The sequence below is a fragment of the Quercus robur genome, chromosome 4, assembly GCF_932294415.1.
Source record: "Quercus robur chromosome 4, dhQueRobu3.1, whole genome shotgun sequence".
In the NCBI taxonomy this organism is placed as follows: domain Eukaryota; kingdom Viridiplantae; phylum Streptophyta; class Magnoliopsida; order Fagales; family Fagaceae; genus Quercus; species Quercus robur.
This window is the reverse complement of record NC_065537.1, coordinates 44721280-44741207: the sequence shown is the minus strand read 5'-3', so window position 1 is coordinate 44741207 and position 19928 is coordinate 44721280. Positions and strand designations below refer to the sequence as shown.

General features: G+C 36.1%; 1 protein-coding gene and 1 pseudogene across 1 annotated transcript; both read left to right on the top strand.

Moving 5' to 3' along the window:
- Positions 1 to 11602: 11602 nt before the first annotated feature.
- Positions 11603 to 13331, top strand: LOC126721951 (uncharacterized). Its single transcript, XM_050425095.1, has 4 exons — positions 11603 to 11626; positions 12486 to 12587; positions 12679 to 13222; positions 13312 to 13331. Exons 1-4 carry the CDS (start codon positions 11603 to 11605, stop codon positions 13329 to 13331), a joined length of 690 nt encoding a protein of 229 aa, XP_050281052.1.
- Positions 13332 to 18061: 4730 nt separating this feature from the next.
- Positions 18062 to 18775, top strand: LOC126721950 (tyrosine/DOPA decarboxylase 2-like; annotated as a pseudogene).
- Positions 18776 to 19928: the final 1153 nt, after the last annotated feature.

Sequence of the window (19928 nt, the reverse complement as noted above, 5' to 3'; positions counted from 1 at the left end):
TAAGGGAACTGCCAAATGTGACAAAGGAACTGTCATATATGATGTTGGAACTGCACAATGTGGGGATAGAACCGTTAAATGTGAGAAAAAAGTAAGAAAACCATCAAATGTGAGAAAAACTATCACATGTGATGTTGGAATTACATAATGTGAGGATAGAACTGTCAACTGTGAGAAAAAAGTAAAGGAACCACCCAATGTGACAAAAGAATTATCATATGTGATGTTAGAACCACGCAATATGAGAATGAAACCATCAAATGCGAAAAGAAAAAGAGTAAGGAAACCACCAAATGTGACAAAAGAACTATTACATGTGATATTGGAACTACACAATTTGAGAATAGAATTGTTAAATGTGAGAAAAAAGTAAGGGAACCACCAAATGTAAGAAAAGAATTGTCATATGTGATGTTAAGCATAATGTGAGGATAGAACCGTCAAATGTGAGAAAAAAGTAAGGGAACCACCTAGTGTGAGAAAAGAACTGTCATATGTGATGTTTGAACTACACAATGTGAGGATGGAACCGTCAAGTGTGAGAAAAAAGTAAGGGAACCACCTAATGTGATAAAAGAACTGTCATATGTGATGTTGGAACTGCACAATGTAAGGATGGAACCGTCAAATGTGAGAAAAAAAAGTAAGGGAACCACCAAATTTGAGAAAAAACGATTACATGTGATGTTGGAACTGCACAATGTGAGGATGAAACCGTCAAATATGAGAAAAAAGTAAGGGGAACCACCCAATGTGAGAAAAGAACTGTCATTTGTGATGTTGAAACCGCACAATTTGAGGATGAAACCGTCAAATGTGAGAAAAAAAAAAGGTAAGAGAACCACCAAATATGAGAAAAAACTATCACATGTGATGTTGGAACTGCATAGTGTGAGGATGGAACTGTCAAATGTGAGAAAAAAGTAAGGGAACCACCAAATATGAAAAAAGAACTATCACATGTGATGTTGTAATTACACAATGTGAGGATAGAACCGTCAAGTGTGAGAAAAAGGTAAGGAACCATCCAACGTGACAAAAGAACTGTCATATGTGACGTTGGAACTGCACAATGTAAGGATAGAACCGTCAAATGTGAGAAAAAAAAAGTAAGGGAACCACCAAATATGAGAAAAAAACTGTCACGTGTGACGTTGGAACTACACAATGTGAGGATGAAACCGTCAAATGTCATAAAAAAGTAAGGGAACCACTAAATGTGAGAAAAGAACTGTGATATGTGATGTTGGAACTGCATAATGTGAGGATAGAATCGTCAAGTGTGAGAAAAAAGTAAGGGAACCACCCAATGTGACAAAAGAACTGTCATATGTGATGTTGGAACCACACAATGTGAGGATGAAACCGTCAAATGTGAGAAAAAAAAGTAAGAGAACCACCCAATGTGACAAAAGAACTATCGTATGTGATGTTGGAACCGCACAATGTGAGGATAAAACCATCAAATGTGAGAAAAAAGTAAGGGAACCACCAAATATGAGAAAAGAAATGTCACATGTGATATTAGAACTACACAATGTGAGGATGGAATAGTCAAATGTGAGAAAAAAGTAACCTGGTGTAGCAGGTTACCTACTAGTGGGTACTGTACCCCATTTTTTTGGAGGGGGTACCGTAGAATTACTCCTAATCTTATTGTAAATACAATTTTAGTGAAATATCATTGTCTAAATAATTTTTCTATAAATTATAGGATTTGATTTAATTATTAATTTATGTTGTTAGGATTTAGGAACAACAATAAATTAACATATTAATCACCCAAAACTAGGAAAATTCGCTTAATCAAGTCGCTTGTAGTGTAAGATGTAAGATAATTTTTTTTTTTTTTTCTTTTTTAAATTCAATAATTGGAGCATAAGAGATTTGAATCCTAACTATGTTCATAGGAAAAATTCAAATGCGTCAACAAATTAAGCTACAAAATTATTGGCATAAAATATGAGTCAATGATGACCAAGATTCATGCCATTAAAAAAATGACGTAATTAAGAAGTAGTAACAATAAGAAATGGAAGTAAAAATGACGTAGTATTAAATAACTATCCAAAATTCAAAAGGTTGTAATTAAGAAAAAAAAAAAAAACGTGTTAAATTTTGTTGCATTCCTATCCTAGTTTGCATCTATAAATTTTTATCATTTTAAAAAACTAGTGATCCATTCCATACGTAATTACGTACTATTTTTCACTTTTGATTGGTAAGATTAAAGACCATAAGAAGCCATTAAAACATTTTCATCTTGACATTAAAAAAAATAAGAACATTTTCATCTTAATATATAAATTCAGGGGTTTGGCTTACCTTTAGTACTTTTTTTAACTGAAATTTTCTTTTGTTTTAATAAGAAACTACCACATCATCCACTAACTAAATAAAATGTGGAGATTAAAATCCATTATCACTTCCAATTAAAAAAGTATTAGAGATAAATCAAACCCTAAATTCAAATCATCTATGTATAAAACGTGTATGCGATTAATGCAAATAAATGATGGTCATAAAGTATAAGACCCAAAGTTGAATGACAATTTTTTTTTTAAGAAGGAAGTTGCATGACATATTATTCTATCTTATTTGAATTTTGTAAATCACAAAAATTTCTAAACTACACATAACTTTTACATATTAGACCCATGTGCAATTCATGTGGAAATGTAGGAATTAACATAACTAGTAAGAGATATGTCCCTATCAAAAAAAGAAAAAGAAAAAGAAATATGTCCTCATGAAAAGATGGTTGATTGCAGGGAGGTGACATCTCAATTATTGCCACAAGTCATTCTGCAGAATCGATAATATAACTTAAATCATAGAGTATAGAGCATCCACAGCAGTGGAGCTAAAAATATTTAGCTATTTAGCTCCACTAAAAGTTACTTTATATATTTTACCTACACATATGTTGCAGCAGTAGATCTATTTTAGCTTTTAATACAATAAAATAATATAAACATCACAATAAAATAATATATCTCCTATACTAAAATAATATATCCCATTACCCAAAAAACATTCATAGCACCAACCACAACCAGCTCTACCATTAGCCACACCCACAACCACACCCACAACCACCACCACCACCACCGGCCACAACCATCACTCTACTTTGGCAATCACAACACAGCATAGAAAAAAAAAACAAAAAAACAAAAACAAAACCACAACCATAATCACAACCCCATCACCACCAATCACCACAAACCACTAGACATGACAACCAACCATGACAATCACAACCACAACCCATTGCCACTGCCACAACCACAACCACAACCATAAACCAGAAAACTCATAGCCAAAATACACAAAACCCACTTTCAAAGCCAAAATCATCCACCACCACCACAACCAAAATCCACAAACCCACTATCAAAATCATCCACCACCACTACCATAGCCAAAATAAACCACCACCACCACAGCCACCAAACCCATATGAAAATACATAAAAAAATAAATAAATAAATAATAAAAACTCAATCACAGCAAAGGAGAGGAAGAGGCAGCGCAGGTCTGACACATGCGGCAGCGGAAAAGGCAGCGCTTCTGAGGAAGGAGAGGAATCCAGAATTCGCTGGCTCTTGATCGTCGAGGAAGAGATCCTTTTGAACTCTAAACACACCATTCGTGCACATGATCGCAAAGCTGAGCATCAACACCGAGATGAGGAACGATCCGACGGTGGTGATGAAAATGACGACAATAGCTAAGAGCGAGAGACCAATGTTGGTGACGTCGAGCTTCGGTGGTGGAGATGTTGACAATGGTCGGGCCGGCGGCAGTAAATAGAGTGAGAAGAGACCGGAGTTGAGAGAGAAAGGTTGAGATACTTGAGCTGAATGAGAGACTAGTGGAAAAAAAAAAAAAAAAGTTGTACCCGAGGAATAAAAAATTACTTTTTTTTTTTTTTTAGATGTGAGCTACAGTGCACATCTATCTATAGATGTGCATTGTAGCAATTCAACTAAAAATTTTAGCTATTGCTCCACTGCTGCATAGGAGTTTTTTGTGTTTTGGCACATCTAAAATAGCTATATAGCTATTTAGCTCCACTGCTGCAAGTGCTTTTATTTGACACGAAACTATTTTTAAAAGTACAAAATATTCTGTTCAATAGCGATTTTTAAAAATAGTTCAAAAAATTGCTTAAACCATGTTTTAAATTCAAATTAATTTTTTTTTAAATAATATTTTTTGAAAGACTAATTTAAAAGAATATTAAATAATAATAAAAATTGAAAATTTGTTTAGTAATGTTAAATTACGATTGTCCCAAAAGTTTAAACTATTGTAATATGGTAAATTTAGTTATTTAACCACATATTTCTAACACTCCCTCTTATGTGTGTGTGCCGAAACTACTTTTTAATAAGTGAAACCCAACATGTGGGAATTTAAATGGGAGATAGAGTGGAGGAGACAAGGATCGAACTCAAGATCTCATACTCTATTACTATGTTAAATTATCGATTGTCTCAAAAGGTTAAACAATTGAGATATGGTAAATTTAATCATTTAATCACATATTTATAATAATGTTAAATTACCAATTGTTCCAAAAATTTAAACTATTAAGATATGGTAAATTTAATCATTTAATTAATACTTCTAATAGTCCCCCTCAAATGTAGGCCTAAACTACCTTTAAATAAGTAAGGCCTAACACGTGGGAATTCAAATGGGAGGTAGAGTGGAGGAGACATGATCGAAATCAAGATCTCATGCTGATACCATTTTAAATTACTGATTTTTCCAAAATTATAAGCTATTAGGATATGGTAAATTTAATCATTTAAGCGCATATTTCTAACAAGTAATATCAAATTTAAAATAATTTTTTTTAACCAACTGAGAAATCTTTCATTCAAATTGTGGGGCCCAATAATTTATGGGCCAGACCCACTTGCTCATGGGGAGTCCAAAGGCCCAAGCCGAAGAAGGCTATGGCCCAAGCTCAATAACATAAAGCAGAAAACGGCCCGGAGAAGCAGCTGAGGACAGTACAGTCCTCGGTTGACCCAAAGCTCCACCGAGAAGAGGGGCAAAAACGGTATAGGGACAAACTTGAAGGAAAATCTAAAATATCTAGGAAAGGCTGCCCCTACTACCCTCCCCATACACGGCTCTGCACCTAACAGAGCCGTATTCTTCAGCTTTATCAACCACTCCCAACAACTTTGGTCTTGGACTGACGGGACAAGTATCAGTCTTGGAAAGGTCGACCCTACACGTGGACGAAGGAAAGCGAACGCAGGCTAGTATAAAAGAAAAAATAAGTAATCTGGAGAAGGGACTGGAAAAAATGGCCAAAATGGAGGGCCTCCCAGTCTACCTCCAAGAGACATACTCCAGGGGTGAAAACACCTTGAACACGTACGAACACCATAAAGAATCCACCGCCGGGTATCCAAGGCCTAGCCTTTCAAACCCACTATCTACAAATGATATTGTCTGGGCCCTTTCACGTGCGAGCCCAACACCGTTGGGGTTTGTTGTGTATTGAGTCCTTACAATTGGCGCCGTCTATGGGAAGGGCTTGCGCGTTGGCTCAGGTGACAGTGGAGTTAGGCTTTTGTCGAATAAGAGTCTATGAGGATGCCTTTATGACTGGCGACACATTCTTGTTGTTCCAACATAAGTTCCCACTAGGGGCTACGCCTCGCAGTGCCAGTGGCGTGGGCAAGTCTAGGGGCTTCAAACATTAAGCTGACTTCCTCCACCTTATTCAAGGAGCTAACCTTTAGGAAATAAAAAAATAAATGAACAACTACAAGTTTTGGACAGAACTAAGGCCTTGCATGGTCCTCGGACCCAAGCCTTTGGGGAAACCAACTACTTATAAAGAAAAAACAAGTTTTGGACAGAACCAAGGCCTTGCATGGTCCTCGGACTCAAGCCTCTGGGGAAACCAACTACTTACAAAGAAAAAACAAGTTTTGGACAGAACCAAGGCCTTGCATGGTCCTCGGACTCAAGCCTCTGGGGAAACCAACTACTTACAAAGAAAAGACAAGTTTTGGACAGAACCAAGGCCTTGCATGGTCCTCGGACCCAAGCCTCTGGGGAAACCAACTACTTACTAAGAATAGACAGAACCAAGGCCTTGCATGGTCCTCGGACTCAAGCCTCTGGGGAAACCAACTACTTACAAAGAAAAGACAAGTTTTGAACAGAACTAAGGCCTTGCATGGTCCTCGGACTCAAGCCTCTGGGGAAACCAACTACTTACAAAGAAAAAACAAGTTTTGGACAGAACCAAGGCCTTGCATGGTCCTCGGACCCAAGCCTCTGGGGAAACCAACTACTTACAAAGAAAAGACAAGTTTTGGACAGAACCAAGGCCTTGCATGGTCCTCGGACCCAAGCCTATGGGGAAACCAACTACTTACAAAGAAAAAACAAGTTTTGGACAGAATCAAGGCCTTGCATGGTCCTCGGACCCAAGCCTCTGGGGAAACCAACTACTTACAAAGAAAAAACAAGTTTTGGACAGAACCAAGGCCTTGCATGGTCCTCGGACCCAAGCCTCTGGGGAAACCAACTACTTACTAAGAATAGACAGAACCAAGGCCTTGCATGGTCCTCGGACCCAAGCCTCTGGGGAAACCAACTACTTACTAAGAATAGACAGAACCAAGGCCTTGCATGGTCCTCGGACTCAAGCCTCAGGGGAAACCAACTACTTACAAAGAAAAGACAAGTTTTGGACAGAACCAAGGCCTTGCATGGTCCTCGGACTCAAGCCTCTGGGGAAACCAACTACTTACAAAGAAAAAACAAGTTTTGGACAAAACCAAGGCCTTGCATGGTCCTCGGACCCAAGCCTCTGGGGAAACCAACTACTTACAAAGAAAACACAAGTTTTGGACAGAACCAAGGCCTTGCATGGTCCTCGGACCCAAGCCTCTGGGGAAACCAACTACTTACAAAGAAAAGACAAGTTTTGGACAGAACCAAGGCCTTGCATGGTCCTCAGACTCAAGCCTCTGGGGAAACCAACTACTTACAAGGAAAAACTACATTACATGGACCTTAGGATCTATCCGAGGAAAACTCTCCACTAACAATTGGGTTAATTCCTCAATTGCGAGGATTCTCAAGTCTGCTTTCGGATCTTCAGCACCAAAGGGATCGATGCAATATAGAGCAGTATGTTGCCTGAAACACAATCGGAGTTCCCTACTGCTCAGTCAACTCCTCGGATGGATTATTTAGAGATTGTCAACCAAATTAAGTGTTCAAATACAGATTAAAGACATCTATGCTGGAACTACTATTTTTAAGTTCCACATTAACAAATGTAGTTGGGATTTCATGACCCAACTATTCAATTCTTGGATTATAACATTAGTATTCCAAACAACCAAAACCATAGTTTCTGGCAGCAACCACAAACTTATATTGGCATGAGAAGAGAACCTACCTTATAGCCTTAAACACCTGCCAATACTCTCCCATGAAAATGAAGACAATTGAACCTTTCATTTTTAATTGAGGAGACTCAAAGCAAAGAAGCAGACAACTAAGATAGCTTAGCTCAGTTGTACATCTCCACAAGAAGAAGATATAGGGTCAACTATAAATATATATATATGTATATATATATATATAATAGAAATTCATTAATTATTACAAACAATTGTACATTGGAGGCATTAAGACTTGTGCTGATTATCAAAAATTAAACTGCAATATTTGTGCAGAGTGCACATCAGAAATCTAAGTCATACGCTTAAAAAACTATTCCATAATTATGTTCATTATAATATTTTTCAACAAGCTAATAAAACCTATAAGCATATGTAAATGAGTTGATGTGCTGTAGCAAATTTTAGAGTTCCTAACACAATTCTTGTTTCATTAACTCCAAACACAAATACAAATCTCCCTCTTCCCTCACTAAGCTTGAGAAAACTCTTAATTTTATTTTTCATTTTATCATTAAAACTTTCTGAAAATATATTTTAAACTACTGCTCTTACTGCATTTTAATTAACTTTTCCCTTCTGTTTCTAAGAAAAAAAAAAAAACACACACACACTTTTCCCTTGTAAAAATGTGCAGTTTGCACAGTATAGAAATCAGTTTTTAATTTTATGATGGATATATTTAGATCTAAACAAAAGAACACAATTAATGTTGGGGGGACATTACCTTATGTAATGGTAAAGTCACGGGGTGGTCACAAGGGCGGCACCAAGTGAAGATTAGGGGGTTGAAAACTTTAAATAAACCATCTGAGCTGGCCAAAAAAGAAAAAGAAAAAGAAAAAAAGTATAAGAGCTAAATAAAAAAAAAAAGAATTATGTATAATATTTTTAAAATATTTTTTTGACCGTCCTTAATAAAATTTTGAACTCCTGATCCCAAACTTTTTACATTCAACAGATAAAATGAGCTTAAATATGATTATCTAGACAATATCTTAGCATTTTTAAACATTAAATGCAAAAAGCCCAACAAGAAAGTAGAAAATTTGTTGACCTTAAAATTCAAGAAAATTTTCCGTATGGTTCTCTGCTTTTGAATTTCTTATTTCCTTCTTTGTATTCTGCTTTCATGTCTGGGTATTTAGCTTATGCTTCTGCTCCATTTATCTTTCATTTTTTTTTTTTTTTATGCTCTGTTGATGCTGTTTTCAAATGGGTTTTCTGGTTGGTTTGTATGAAGGGATTTTTCTTGGTATCTGATGGAGTTTTCAGTGTTGGGTTTACAGTGGCTATTTTTGGGTCTTCCTGAGAATTGTTAAGGGTTTGACAGTGGGGTTTTGGCTGTAGTTCCAGTGGGATTTTTCTTGGCTTATTCTAGGATATTTGTAGTGAGAGTTTTGGAGGATTTGCTGGGTTATTTTCAGTGGGGGTTGAGATTGTCGATTTTGGGGTTGATTTTATGGGTTAAAACAGGGATATTTATGGTTCTATTTGGGTTTGCAAGGGCATTGTTTTTGGGTATAATATGTGGTGTTCTTGGCTGGGAATTTGGGTGTTTCTCTATAAAGTTTGTAGGGGTTTAGAGCTGGGTTTTTGGTTGGATTTCTATATGATTGAGGGATTCTTGCAGGTTTTGTTTGTGAGAAGGTTTTTTTGTGTATTTTCTGGGTTTTGATAGTTTTTGTAGTGTGTCTGGGAGTTTGGGTGTTTCTCTGTGGAGAGGGTAGAGACGTGTGTGAAAAATATTGAGGAAACTTGATTTGCATGGGAGGCCTTACTTATTTTTTAGTAAAAGATGGTGAGGTCGCGTGGGATGGGAGATCGCTTTTTCTTTGGCATTTGGCCAGCTTGCAATTTGTTGAGGGTATGGAAAATATTTGGTTGTGCATGGAACCAAATTGGCTGTGCAAACTTGGGGGTAAGGACAAAATTTGTTACATCTTCTCCTAGATGGGTTCTAGAAGAAGTGAGATTTAGGGAAATGATCCAATTAAGTACCACCACTTGACATAATTAGGGACCAAATCAATTTCAAATGTGCACTTCTTTAAGCAATTAATAAAAAGCAAGTAATACTAAGGAATTGGACTTGTTCCTCGGAAAAGTAAATGAATTTCTAAGGAACACAAACTCCAATAAAATTGGACTCAATAAATATAGTGGCACACATTTCATGCAAAATCAAGTAATACTAAGAAGGGAAATGGTAATGAGTGTCCTTAAGTAAATTTTACTAAACTTCTTTGGAGTTTGGGTTCATATCAACTAAGTTCAACACTTTTAGAAACAACTAATTCAGTCTCTAAAGGATATTTTTATTCCTAACTCCATTTAGCACAGTTACTTTTATCTCATATTTTGTTCACTGTGGATGTGTAACGTCCTTGTCATCAGAGAAAAAACAAAAAGAAAAGAGGGGGTCAAGTCAGATTTTTAGTTCGCACGTGCCCCCCACCTAACACCACTCCCCATCACTCATTTTCACCCACCTCTCTTCTGTCTTTTGGCTGGCTGTCTCTTTTCTGTGTTTCATTTTCTTTCTTTTATCTTTACTTAAACACACACACACACACACACTCACCCACCGGCCTCCACTCCAAAGCAATCAATCCTCACCATCATTTTTTCGACAAGATCACCAGAAAAATACTTAGGAACCCCAAAGCATCTTCATTACTTTATTTGAGGTAAAAGTTCTAATTTCTTTTGATGGGTATTATGTTCTTGTTTGAGGTTATTTTACCCAAGATGTAATAATGATATTCATGTGATTTACGAGCTTTGGAAATGATATTCAACTTGGCTGTGCATGTACATGACACTGGCAGTAATGGTATTATGGTTGAATTATATGCAACTTACATATATTTTTTGGATAAAAACAGTTTTTTATTTTTGAAAGGGATAAAAACCGCTTTTAGATAGAGACATCGACTTATTTGTTATTATCAGTTTCTTTAAGTATCAAAATCTCCACATTTACAAAGATCACATATATCATGTTAGTTGAGCACTTGAGCTATATACAGTGACTTCTCTGTAATTGTGAACTTTGAAATTTCATTCTCTCTAATAATGGTTTACTATATGCAGACGATTTGGTCCAACAAACCGCACCATCCAATGATGGGCGTGCAGAAGATTCAGTTCGGGAATCCCCAATATCCAATAATATAAATAAAAAACGTGGAATAACGCTAATGCAGCGTATATGGGCTCTTCCACCGAACAAGAAACTTGTATGTGGGTTAAATGGGAGCAAGCAACCGGTTGGGGAAAGCGGGCAAACATTCAAAAGGTGGTTGGGCACCTTATGCATCTGCCGCAACTATTGCCCACTTATGCCTGCTACTTGGACGCATGTCGACCGTAAATGCAAAGAAGACACTTGGGTAGAGATAGAGGTTGTATCAAATTAAGATACTTTTAATTGTTATGTATAGTCGTGTATGTGCTAAATGGCATTTTCAATAGGGTGAATTATTGCACTATGCTAACTCAATTTTTTTGCATTTCAGAAAAAATGGATCATTGACCCAGAGATTATTAGCCCAGCTAATCAAATGAACTGGGCAATGCACTTATTAGGAGAGTTGAGAAGGAACCGAAGAAGTAAGTTAAAAAAAAAAATGCTACCCAAAAGATGCGTTAAAAGAAGATGTTTATAAAAGCAAACCAGATTGGGCTGACGAGCAGGACTACCGCGCACTAGTTGACTATTGGTTTGATTCTAAAACGAAGGTTGCGCTATTTTCTTGCTCTATTTTCTTGCTCTATACCGAGTACAGTGTTTTAACTGATTTGTTTGTTTTAATTTGTTGGCGGGAATGTGTAAAGGAATTAGTGGATACGAACAAGAGAAGTCGTTCGTTTCAGACGGATATAGCGAGGACAGGGCCTATAAGTTTTGCACAAACTGCTGACAATATGGTAAGAAATGCATTATACAACAACTAGCCAAGTTTTAATGCTCTACTATTTTAATTGAACTTGTGACATATTGGTGGTATCAATAAATTGTAGTTGTATTTATTTATTTATTTTGTTGTTGAAAGAACATGGTCGATTCGAATTCATGGAAATTAAAATAGATTTTGTCGGCGTGAGTTTAGCATTGAGGAAGGGCTTGCATGGAGATGACAGTAATGGTGGCAATGCCCAACGTTGTCGTAGAGTCCAAACTAAGCAATCCACAATTTCATTACTGTAATAATACAAACTTCTTGGTTTAGAATTAATCAATATTAAAAAATCACAAAAGAGTTTCCGTACATATTGTTTGATTGAATTAAAATTATTATGTGTGATGAATCTGAAGAGTTTGAAGAAACTAGTTTACTGAAATTATTATGTTTGCATGTTTATGACTGTTAATAGACATTTCTTGTGATGTTTCATGTTTTTGATTAGTGATTTTATTAATATTTATGTTTGCCACTTTGTTAGCAAGAGTTTGGTTTGGTATATAGCAATTGGGATGCATATAGGCAGGGGGTTGTAGCTGCGTTTAAAACGTGGCTATGGAGTAATTGTAAAAATATTTAGGGGGTTGTAGCTGCGTTTAAAACGTGGCTATAGACAAATTCAAAAAATAGTTAGGGGGTTATAGCCGCGTTTTAAACGTGGCTATAGACAAATTCAAAAAATAGTTAAGGGGTTATAGCCGCGTTTTAAACGTGGCTATAGGTAACGTGGTTATAGCCGCGTTTTATAAGAAACGTGGCTATAGTTGTGGCATATAGTTAAATCTAATATTATAAAGAGTGTTGATACCAAACGTTACCTCTTATAAAATGGCTATTTAGTTAAATCTAATATTATAAAGAGTGTTGATACCAAAAACTGCTTTAAAGCATTCACATGAAGAAAACAACTCGTCTTTTTGAACGTAATAAACTACATGTTTACGGAATTTGTTTTATGGTTATATTGCATGTTATGTTCCAAATTCCATTTGCTATGTTTGGTTGTCGTTTCATACCGACATAAATTTTCACTATTGTAATGAGACTGTTGAATATGATGTAGGCAAAAGAAAACAGCCAAGCAGTGGAGCGTGCAGATGTTTTCATAAAAGCATACTGCATGAAAGATGGGACTCCTATTAGTAATGAAGTGCGAGACAAGATTGTAAGCCTATATCATAACCTATTTATTTTTATATTTTTGCATGAAATGTTTATAGCAAATAATATGTTATTTGGTTCTTATATGAAAACAGGATAAAATGAAAGAAATTTTAAACAACGGGGGCAAGCTAGTAGGAGACCATCGCGATGGAATTCTCTGGGCAAAAGATGATGCGTTCGCTCAAGTGATGGGCAAAGAACGTTCTGGACGTGTCCGTGGGGTCGGTTTTGGACCAACCCCATCAGGAAGAAGTGGGTCCAACCTTCCATGTGTGCCTGGGCTGTCGTCCACTGAAACGGTCCAACGAATGATTGCATTGGAAAATTCGATGAGGGACCAACTTGCTGACTCAGAGCAAAGGCATCAGCAGCAACTGGCCGAAGCACTGGCTGAAGCAAAGCGGGAGTCAGATGCACGGCATGAGCAGCAACTAGCCGAAGCACTGGCCGAAGCAAAGCGGGAGTCAGATGCACGGCATGAGCAGCAACTGGCCGAAGCAATGCGCGAATCAGAAAGACGGCATCAGCAGCAGCTGGACGAAACAAAGCGGGAAATGGCCGATACAAAGCGGAGAATGGATGAAATGGTAGCCTTCTTACAAAAGAATGTCATCTCAAGTTTAAGCGGTTATTCAGGTAATACAAACTTTGCGTTTAATTTAATAAAACTTGCGTGTTTATTGCAATATTATGTGCTACTAATATTGCGTATATAATATTTTCAGGTAATAGCGCTACATCATAGTGAGGACTCTTCGTGGACTCTTCATGTATAATTGTTTGGATATTCGGAATATTGTAACTTTGTGGATATTGAAAATATTGTAAACATGATTGTAATATTGTGTCAAATGGACTATACACTCTTCGTGGATATTTCTTTAGAGAAAATTAATGCTTGAGAAAATTCTTACTTGATATTTTGTTGGAATTTTGGGTTGTTATTAGAGATATTTTGTTGAAATTTTGTATGTTTGACAGGTTTGTAAAAATCTGCCCAGAAAAAGGAAATAAGAAGGAAAAAAAAAAAATACTATAGCCACGTTTTTAAAACCTTAAAAACGTGGCTATAGACCAATTCATAAATAAGAATTCGGGGGGCTTAGGCCGCACTTAAAACGCGGCCTAAGGTTGTAATTTTGTGCCGCGTTTTAAACGCAGCCCAAGGTTCAACCTTAGGCCACGTTTAAAACGCAGCTCAAGGTTGAACCTTAGGCCGCGTTTAAAAAGTGCGGCCTAAGACCTGAACCTTAGGCCACGGTTAAAACGCGGCTTAAACGAGTGTCACAGGCCATCACAATGGGAGGTATGGCCGCACTTTTTAAACGCGGCCTAAGGTTCAACCTTGGGCTGCGTTTTAAACGTGGCCTAAGGTTCAACCTTGGGCTGCGTTTAAAACGCGGCCTAAGGTAAAGGCTTAGGCCGCGTTTAAAACGCGGCCTAAGCCCGTACCCTTAGGCCGCGTTTTAAACGGGGCTATAGGACCCGGGCTTGGGCCGCGGTTAAAAAGTGCGGCCATAGGACCATCAGTCCTATAGTCACGGGTTTTAGGCCGCATTAGAAACCGTGGCCTAAAAAAACGTGGCTATAGGCTATAGCCACGTTTTTCTGCGATATAGCCGCGTTTTAAAAACGCGGCCAGAGGACATTTTTTTTGTAGTGCTTATTACAAGTATTTCCAACTCTAAAGTAAAAGTAAGTGTTTGTAAATTGTAAGTGTCACTTTTTATTATAAATTTTTATTATATGTGTATGAGTGTGTCTAATATTGATTGTGTGCATTATTTTTTTTTCTTTATAATGTTATTTGTGTGAATAATGACGTCTACGTGGATGTTTGTGTGTACAGTATAAATATAATATAACTTTATATAATTTAATAATGGGTCATGCTAATGAGTGCCCTTAGAGTATTGGTTAACCATTTATTTTAAAAAAGTTTTGAGATCACCTTTATGAGAAATGAAAAAAACTGTCAAAATATTAATTGTTTTTTTTTTTCCATAAAAACTTTCTTTAAATGAATGATTAACCAATGCCCTAAGGGCATTTGTTAACATTTCCCTTAAATAATAAAGAAATAGAGAGGATTTGTTACATGGGTGTGTAAAGTTATCATGTTATAATAACTTTTTATCATAGAGTGAGGAAAATTTAAGAAAAAAATTGCAAAGTTAGTGATTATTCAAGCATTTGATTGGTTAAGTAAACACGTAGTGAATTATTTTATGTATGAATGAGTGTGGTTGTATACGTCAATAATTAATATAGAGTCAATGAGTTGAGTTTAATCATTTAGTTTAAAATATTTTTATAAAAACAATGACAAATATATAATAATAATTGCATAAAAATAAAAATTTAGACAAACTTAACAAAATAAAATGGTCATAACTACCCATATTAGCAATAAATACTCAAAATGAACTATTGAGTAACAATTTAAAATTTGAAAACTTGTAAAAGGGAATTGTAAAAATTCATATATATATATATATATATATATATATTTTTTTGTTGAAAACTCGATATATTCAAGTTCTCTTCTTATTAAAATTTTTAATTTAAATTCTTAACTACCCCTAAACAAAATTCCTAGAACCGCCACCACAGTAAGAATTTAAAGATTTGTTTGGAATATTATTGGAATGTTAAGAATTTAAAGCTAAGCCCAACATGTTTTCATTAAATTATGACCCTACACATCACGTGTTGACATTTAAAGCAAATATTATAAACACAAGTTTATCTCAATGGCTCACGTATCAAATATTAAACTTTTCTTTTGCTATCTAAATGATTTACAACCACCGCATATCCTTGGACCGGTGGTTACTTCATAAGTATAAATGTTTGTGAGGTGTTGGAGGCAAGGGCTAGCGTTTAAGTCTCCATAAGGGAGTTTCACACACATATATACTTAGATTATATTAGAGTAGAAATTCTATCTTGTATATATATAAAAAAAAAAAAAATGATTTACATTAAAGAATGGTAAAAAGACAAAAGATGGGTTACATAAAAGGGACATCTGGAGAAAAACCAGGATCAAATATTAAACTGATAGGTCCAGAGACCTGCATGTTACTCAATTTTTTGCTATATAAGAAACCTATCCTCATTCATTAATATAATTCTCATTCAATCTGCATGATACTCATTTTTTTGCTATATAAGAAATCTATCTTCATTCATTATTTATCATTCAATCAGCACATCACCTTCTGATTCTTCCATACCCATTCTCTCCTTTAACAAACCACCAAAACATTTAAATTCCATATCTTGATCATGGGCAGCCTCACTTTCGATAATGATCATGAAAACAATTCCCACTTCGTCACTAACCCTCTAGACCCAAAGGAATTTAGGAGGCAAGGCCACATGATCATAGACTTCATTGCAGATTATTATGAAAACATAGAGAGATATCAAATCCTAAGCCAAGTTGAGCCAAATTACCTTCGAAAGCTCTTACCAGAATCTGCCCCTTACTCTCCTGAATCCATTGAAACCATCCTCCAAGATGCGCAGAAATATAAACCCTTTAACTAGGAATAGATTCCTTGTTAAAGAAGTAATGTATTCCTAATCCAAGAGGGAATAGTAAAAGAGTCTTATAAATAGACAATGCTCTACAAAGAATTTGATGGCTTTGACTTTGGCTTTGGGCCAAGGGTCCTCCCTATGGGGAGAGGGAAAATAAAGCATGAAACCAAGAGAGAGAAAATAGATTTTTGCTTGAGAGGAATGTAAGAAGAAGGAGAGAGTAAAGTACTGCCACATTCGAGAAGACACAAAGAGAGTATGTACAAGAGCAAAGAAAAAGGAAGTTGCACAATAAAGGAAAAGTAGAGAGAGAGCAGCAAAGAGGGAGCTGCTTAGAGAAAAAAGAAGATAGCCAAGAGAGAGCTGTGCGTGGAGTAGAAAATAAAAAGGAGGGAGAAAAGTGTTGCCGCCTTTGAAAGAGATAATTAGTGTGTATGTGTGAGAGCAAAGAAAAATAAGAGACATTTTTCTTTAGCTGTGAGACATATACAAGAATTATTGTAATTGATTTGATAATAATGAAATTATTCGGAGTTTACTCCGTGGTTTTTCCCTTCAAAGAAAAAGGGTTTTCCACATAAATTTTCTATTCTTGTATGTGATTGTTATTTTGGATTGCTAATATTTGTTGATAATATTATTTAGGATCCAACAAGTGGTATCAGAGCTAAGGTTAAAGTAAAAGCGATGGCCGAAAACAAAGGCAAGGCTTTAGGAATTGAAAAGTTTGATGGAATAGACTTTGGATATAGAAGGATGCAAATTGAAGATTATCTTTATGGGAAGAAGTTGAATTTGCATCTTTTAGGGAAGAAACCTGATACTATGAAGGATGAAGAATGAAACCTTCTTGATAAACAGGTATTAGGAGTTATTTGATTAACTTTATCAAGATTAGTTGCGTACAATGTTATAAAAGAAAAGACCAACAGTGGTATTAGAGTTTGGTTGATTTAGTGGATGACTCTTTGTGTGAATTAAGATGGAAGAGAAGGGATTGCTTTGATTAAGGTGGAGCTATTCTAAGTGGAAAAGAGGACTACTTGATTAAGGTGGAGCTATCCCAAGAGGAAAGAAGATAGTTGAGGACAATTGATGGAATTTGAGTCAAGGTGGAGATTGTTGGGAAATTGCCTCAAATTCCAATTGTGACTTGAAAAGTCAATTAGGTTTCCTAGTTGAAAAAAGGAAAATTAATTTGGGTTTCTTTTTTGTAGAAGGAAAGACTATTTCTTGGTGTGGAAGAAAGTCTATTCCTTATTAAAGAGGTAATGTATTCATAGTCCAAAAAGGAATAGATTCCTTGATAAAGAGGTAATGTATTTCTAGTCCAAAAGAGAATAGTAAAAGAGTCTTATAAATAGACAATGCTACAAAGAATTTGATGGATTTGGCTTTGGCTTTAACCCAAGGGTCCTCCCTATGAAGAGAGGGAAAATAGAGCGTGAATCCAAGAAAGAGAAAAGAGATTTTTGCTTGGGAGGAACGCAAGAGGAAGGAGAGAATAAGGTGTTACCGCATTCGAGAAGACACAAAGAGAGCATGTGTAAGAGCAAAGAAAGAGGAAGCCACACAAGAAAGAAAAAGAAGAGAGAGCAGTCAAAAGGGAGCCTCTTAGAGAAAAAAGAAGATAGCCAAGAGAGAGCTGTGCATGGAGAAGAAAATAAAAAGGAGAGAGCAAAGTGTTGTCGCCTTTGAAAGAGATAATTAGTGTGTGAGAAAAGAAAAATAAGAGAGATTTTTTTTAGCCATGAGACATACACAAGAATTATTGTAATTGATTTGATAATAGTGAAAATATTCGGAGTTTGTCTTGTGGTTTTTCCTTTCAAAGAGAAAGGGTTTTCCACGTAAATTTTTTGTTCTTGTGTGTGATTGTTATTTTGAATTGCTAATATTTGTTGATAATATTATTTGGGACCTAACATATGGGTCCATGTTGATGCCGCATATGCGGGAAGTGCTTGCATTTGCCCAGAGTTTCGGCATTTCATTGATGGCATTGAGGGTGCAAATTCATTCACTTTGAATGCACATAAGTGGTTCTTTACTACTTTGGATTGTTGCTGCCTTTGGGTGAAGGATCCAAGCACCTTGATAAAATCACTCTCAACAAATCCTGCGTATTTGAGAAATAAGGCCACTAATTCAAAGCAAGTGGTGGACTACAAAGACTGGCAAATAATCTTGAGTCGAAGATTCTGAGCCATGAAATTGTGGCTTGTGCTCAGAAGCTACGGCGTGGAGAACCTCAGGTCCTTTTTAAGAAGCCATGTAAAAATGGCCAAACTTTTTGAAGAACTTGTAAGGCTTGATAATAGGTTTGAGGTTGTGGCCCCTAGAAATTTTGCTTTGATCTACTTTAGGGTTTTGCATAAGCCAAATGTTAAACAATTTTATGAGAATGGTGTGTCTAACCATGACGAGAAGGCCTTAGATTTGGAACGTGTAAATGGGCTAAACCAGAAGCTGATGGACTCAAACAATAGGTCGGGCCATGTCTACATGAGTCCTACTGTGGTTGATGGAGTACACATAATTCGGTGTGCTATAGGTGCGACCCTGACAGAGGAATGACATGTGATCATGGCTTGGAAGGTTGTTCAAGAACATGCAGATGCTTTGCTCGGCAGATATTAATTGAACATATCAACTATATGGGAATTATCTCATATATTTAATATATGTATTATCATTTCCATAATATGTAATACACATATTTTAAAAGGAATGATACATATGTTTGATGTATGATATATACATTTCCATTGTGTTGAGTTTGCTTCAATATCTACTAAAAGTAGTAATGGGTGATTTTCATTCAAACATGCATTTAAAAAGAAGTGTGCATGGAAAGTGGTAATATGATTACATGCACAATCTTACTCTTATATTGAAGTCTTAATATGATATGCAAGTGAAGTACAATGGATATCACAAACTTTTCTTGAACTGAGAGACTCTCAGAAATCTATATGCAAGAAGTTCAAAAAGTAGCAAAATACAAGTAGAAATTTTCAGAGCCAATAATGGAATCACGCTAAATAAAATGACTTTTGTAAGGATCAAAACTCACCGCGTTACAGCCATGAACTACTTTGTTTTTTGGGCAAATTCCTTCATTAGGCATTTAATTAGTCATTATTGTTATTTATGGTAATTTTTATTTTAATGATTACTTTTAATTTAAAATTCAAAATAAAGTCTAGTCTAGATGTCTCCTAGAGTCCTTGGATTTAATCTTTTTCAATTTTGTCTTTTTTGGTGAGTTTTCATTGTTTCTAGTCTAATTTCATGTTTGACATGAATTATGATGTTTTAGTTAAACCATAAGCATACATTTTTTCTCTCCTCTCAGTAGGAGTCCTCTCTCTCGTTTCGACGAGTTTTACCTCCCTTAGATTCATTCTGAGGGGTTGCGTTTTCTTCCCTTAGTTTTTTGCTGGGGTTCTTTGATTTCTAGAAGACTAGATGGCAGATGATGTGGTAAACCGCTTGGAGAACATGAAATTAACAACTGAAGAGGAAGAAGTGATTGAGATTTCAGATGAAGGAAGGAAGGATGAGATAGAAAGTTGCACCCACAGCTTGATAGGGAAATTTTTAACGTGCAAATCTTTTAACAAAAGGGCGGCTCTTTCCACACTAAAGAAAGCCTGGGGGCTTGAGGAACGGGTTCAGTTTACAGAGGTGGGTTCTAACCTTCTCCAGTTCAAATTCCAAAAAGAGTTTGATATGGAGAGAATACTTCGAAGTGGGCCTTGGACGTTCGATAACCAGGCACTAATGCTCG

Coding starts and splice junctions, on each gene's coding strand:
- LOC126721951 (XM_050425095.1), top strand. CDS start 11,603: ATGGTGGCAATGCCCAACGTTGTC. Junction 11,627..12,485: donor TGGCAATGCCCAACGTTGTC/GTAGAGTCCAAA, acceptor AATATGATGTAG/GCAAAAGAAAACAGCCAAGC. Junction 13,223..13,311: donor AAGTTTAAGCGGTTATTCAG/GTAATACAAACT, acceptor TAATATTTTCAG/GTAATAGCGCTACATCATAG.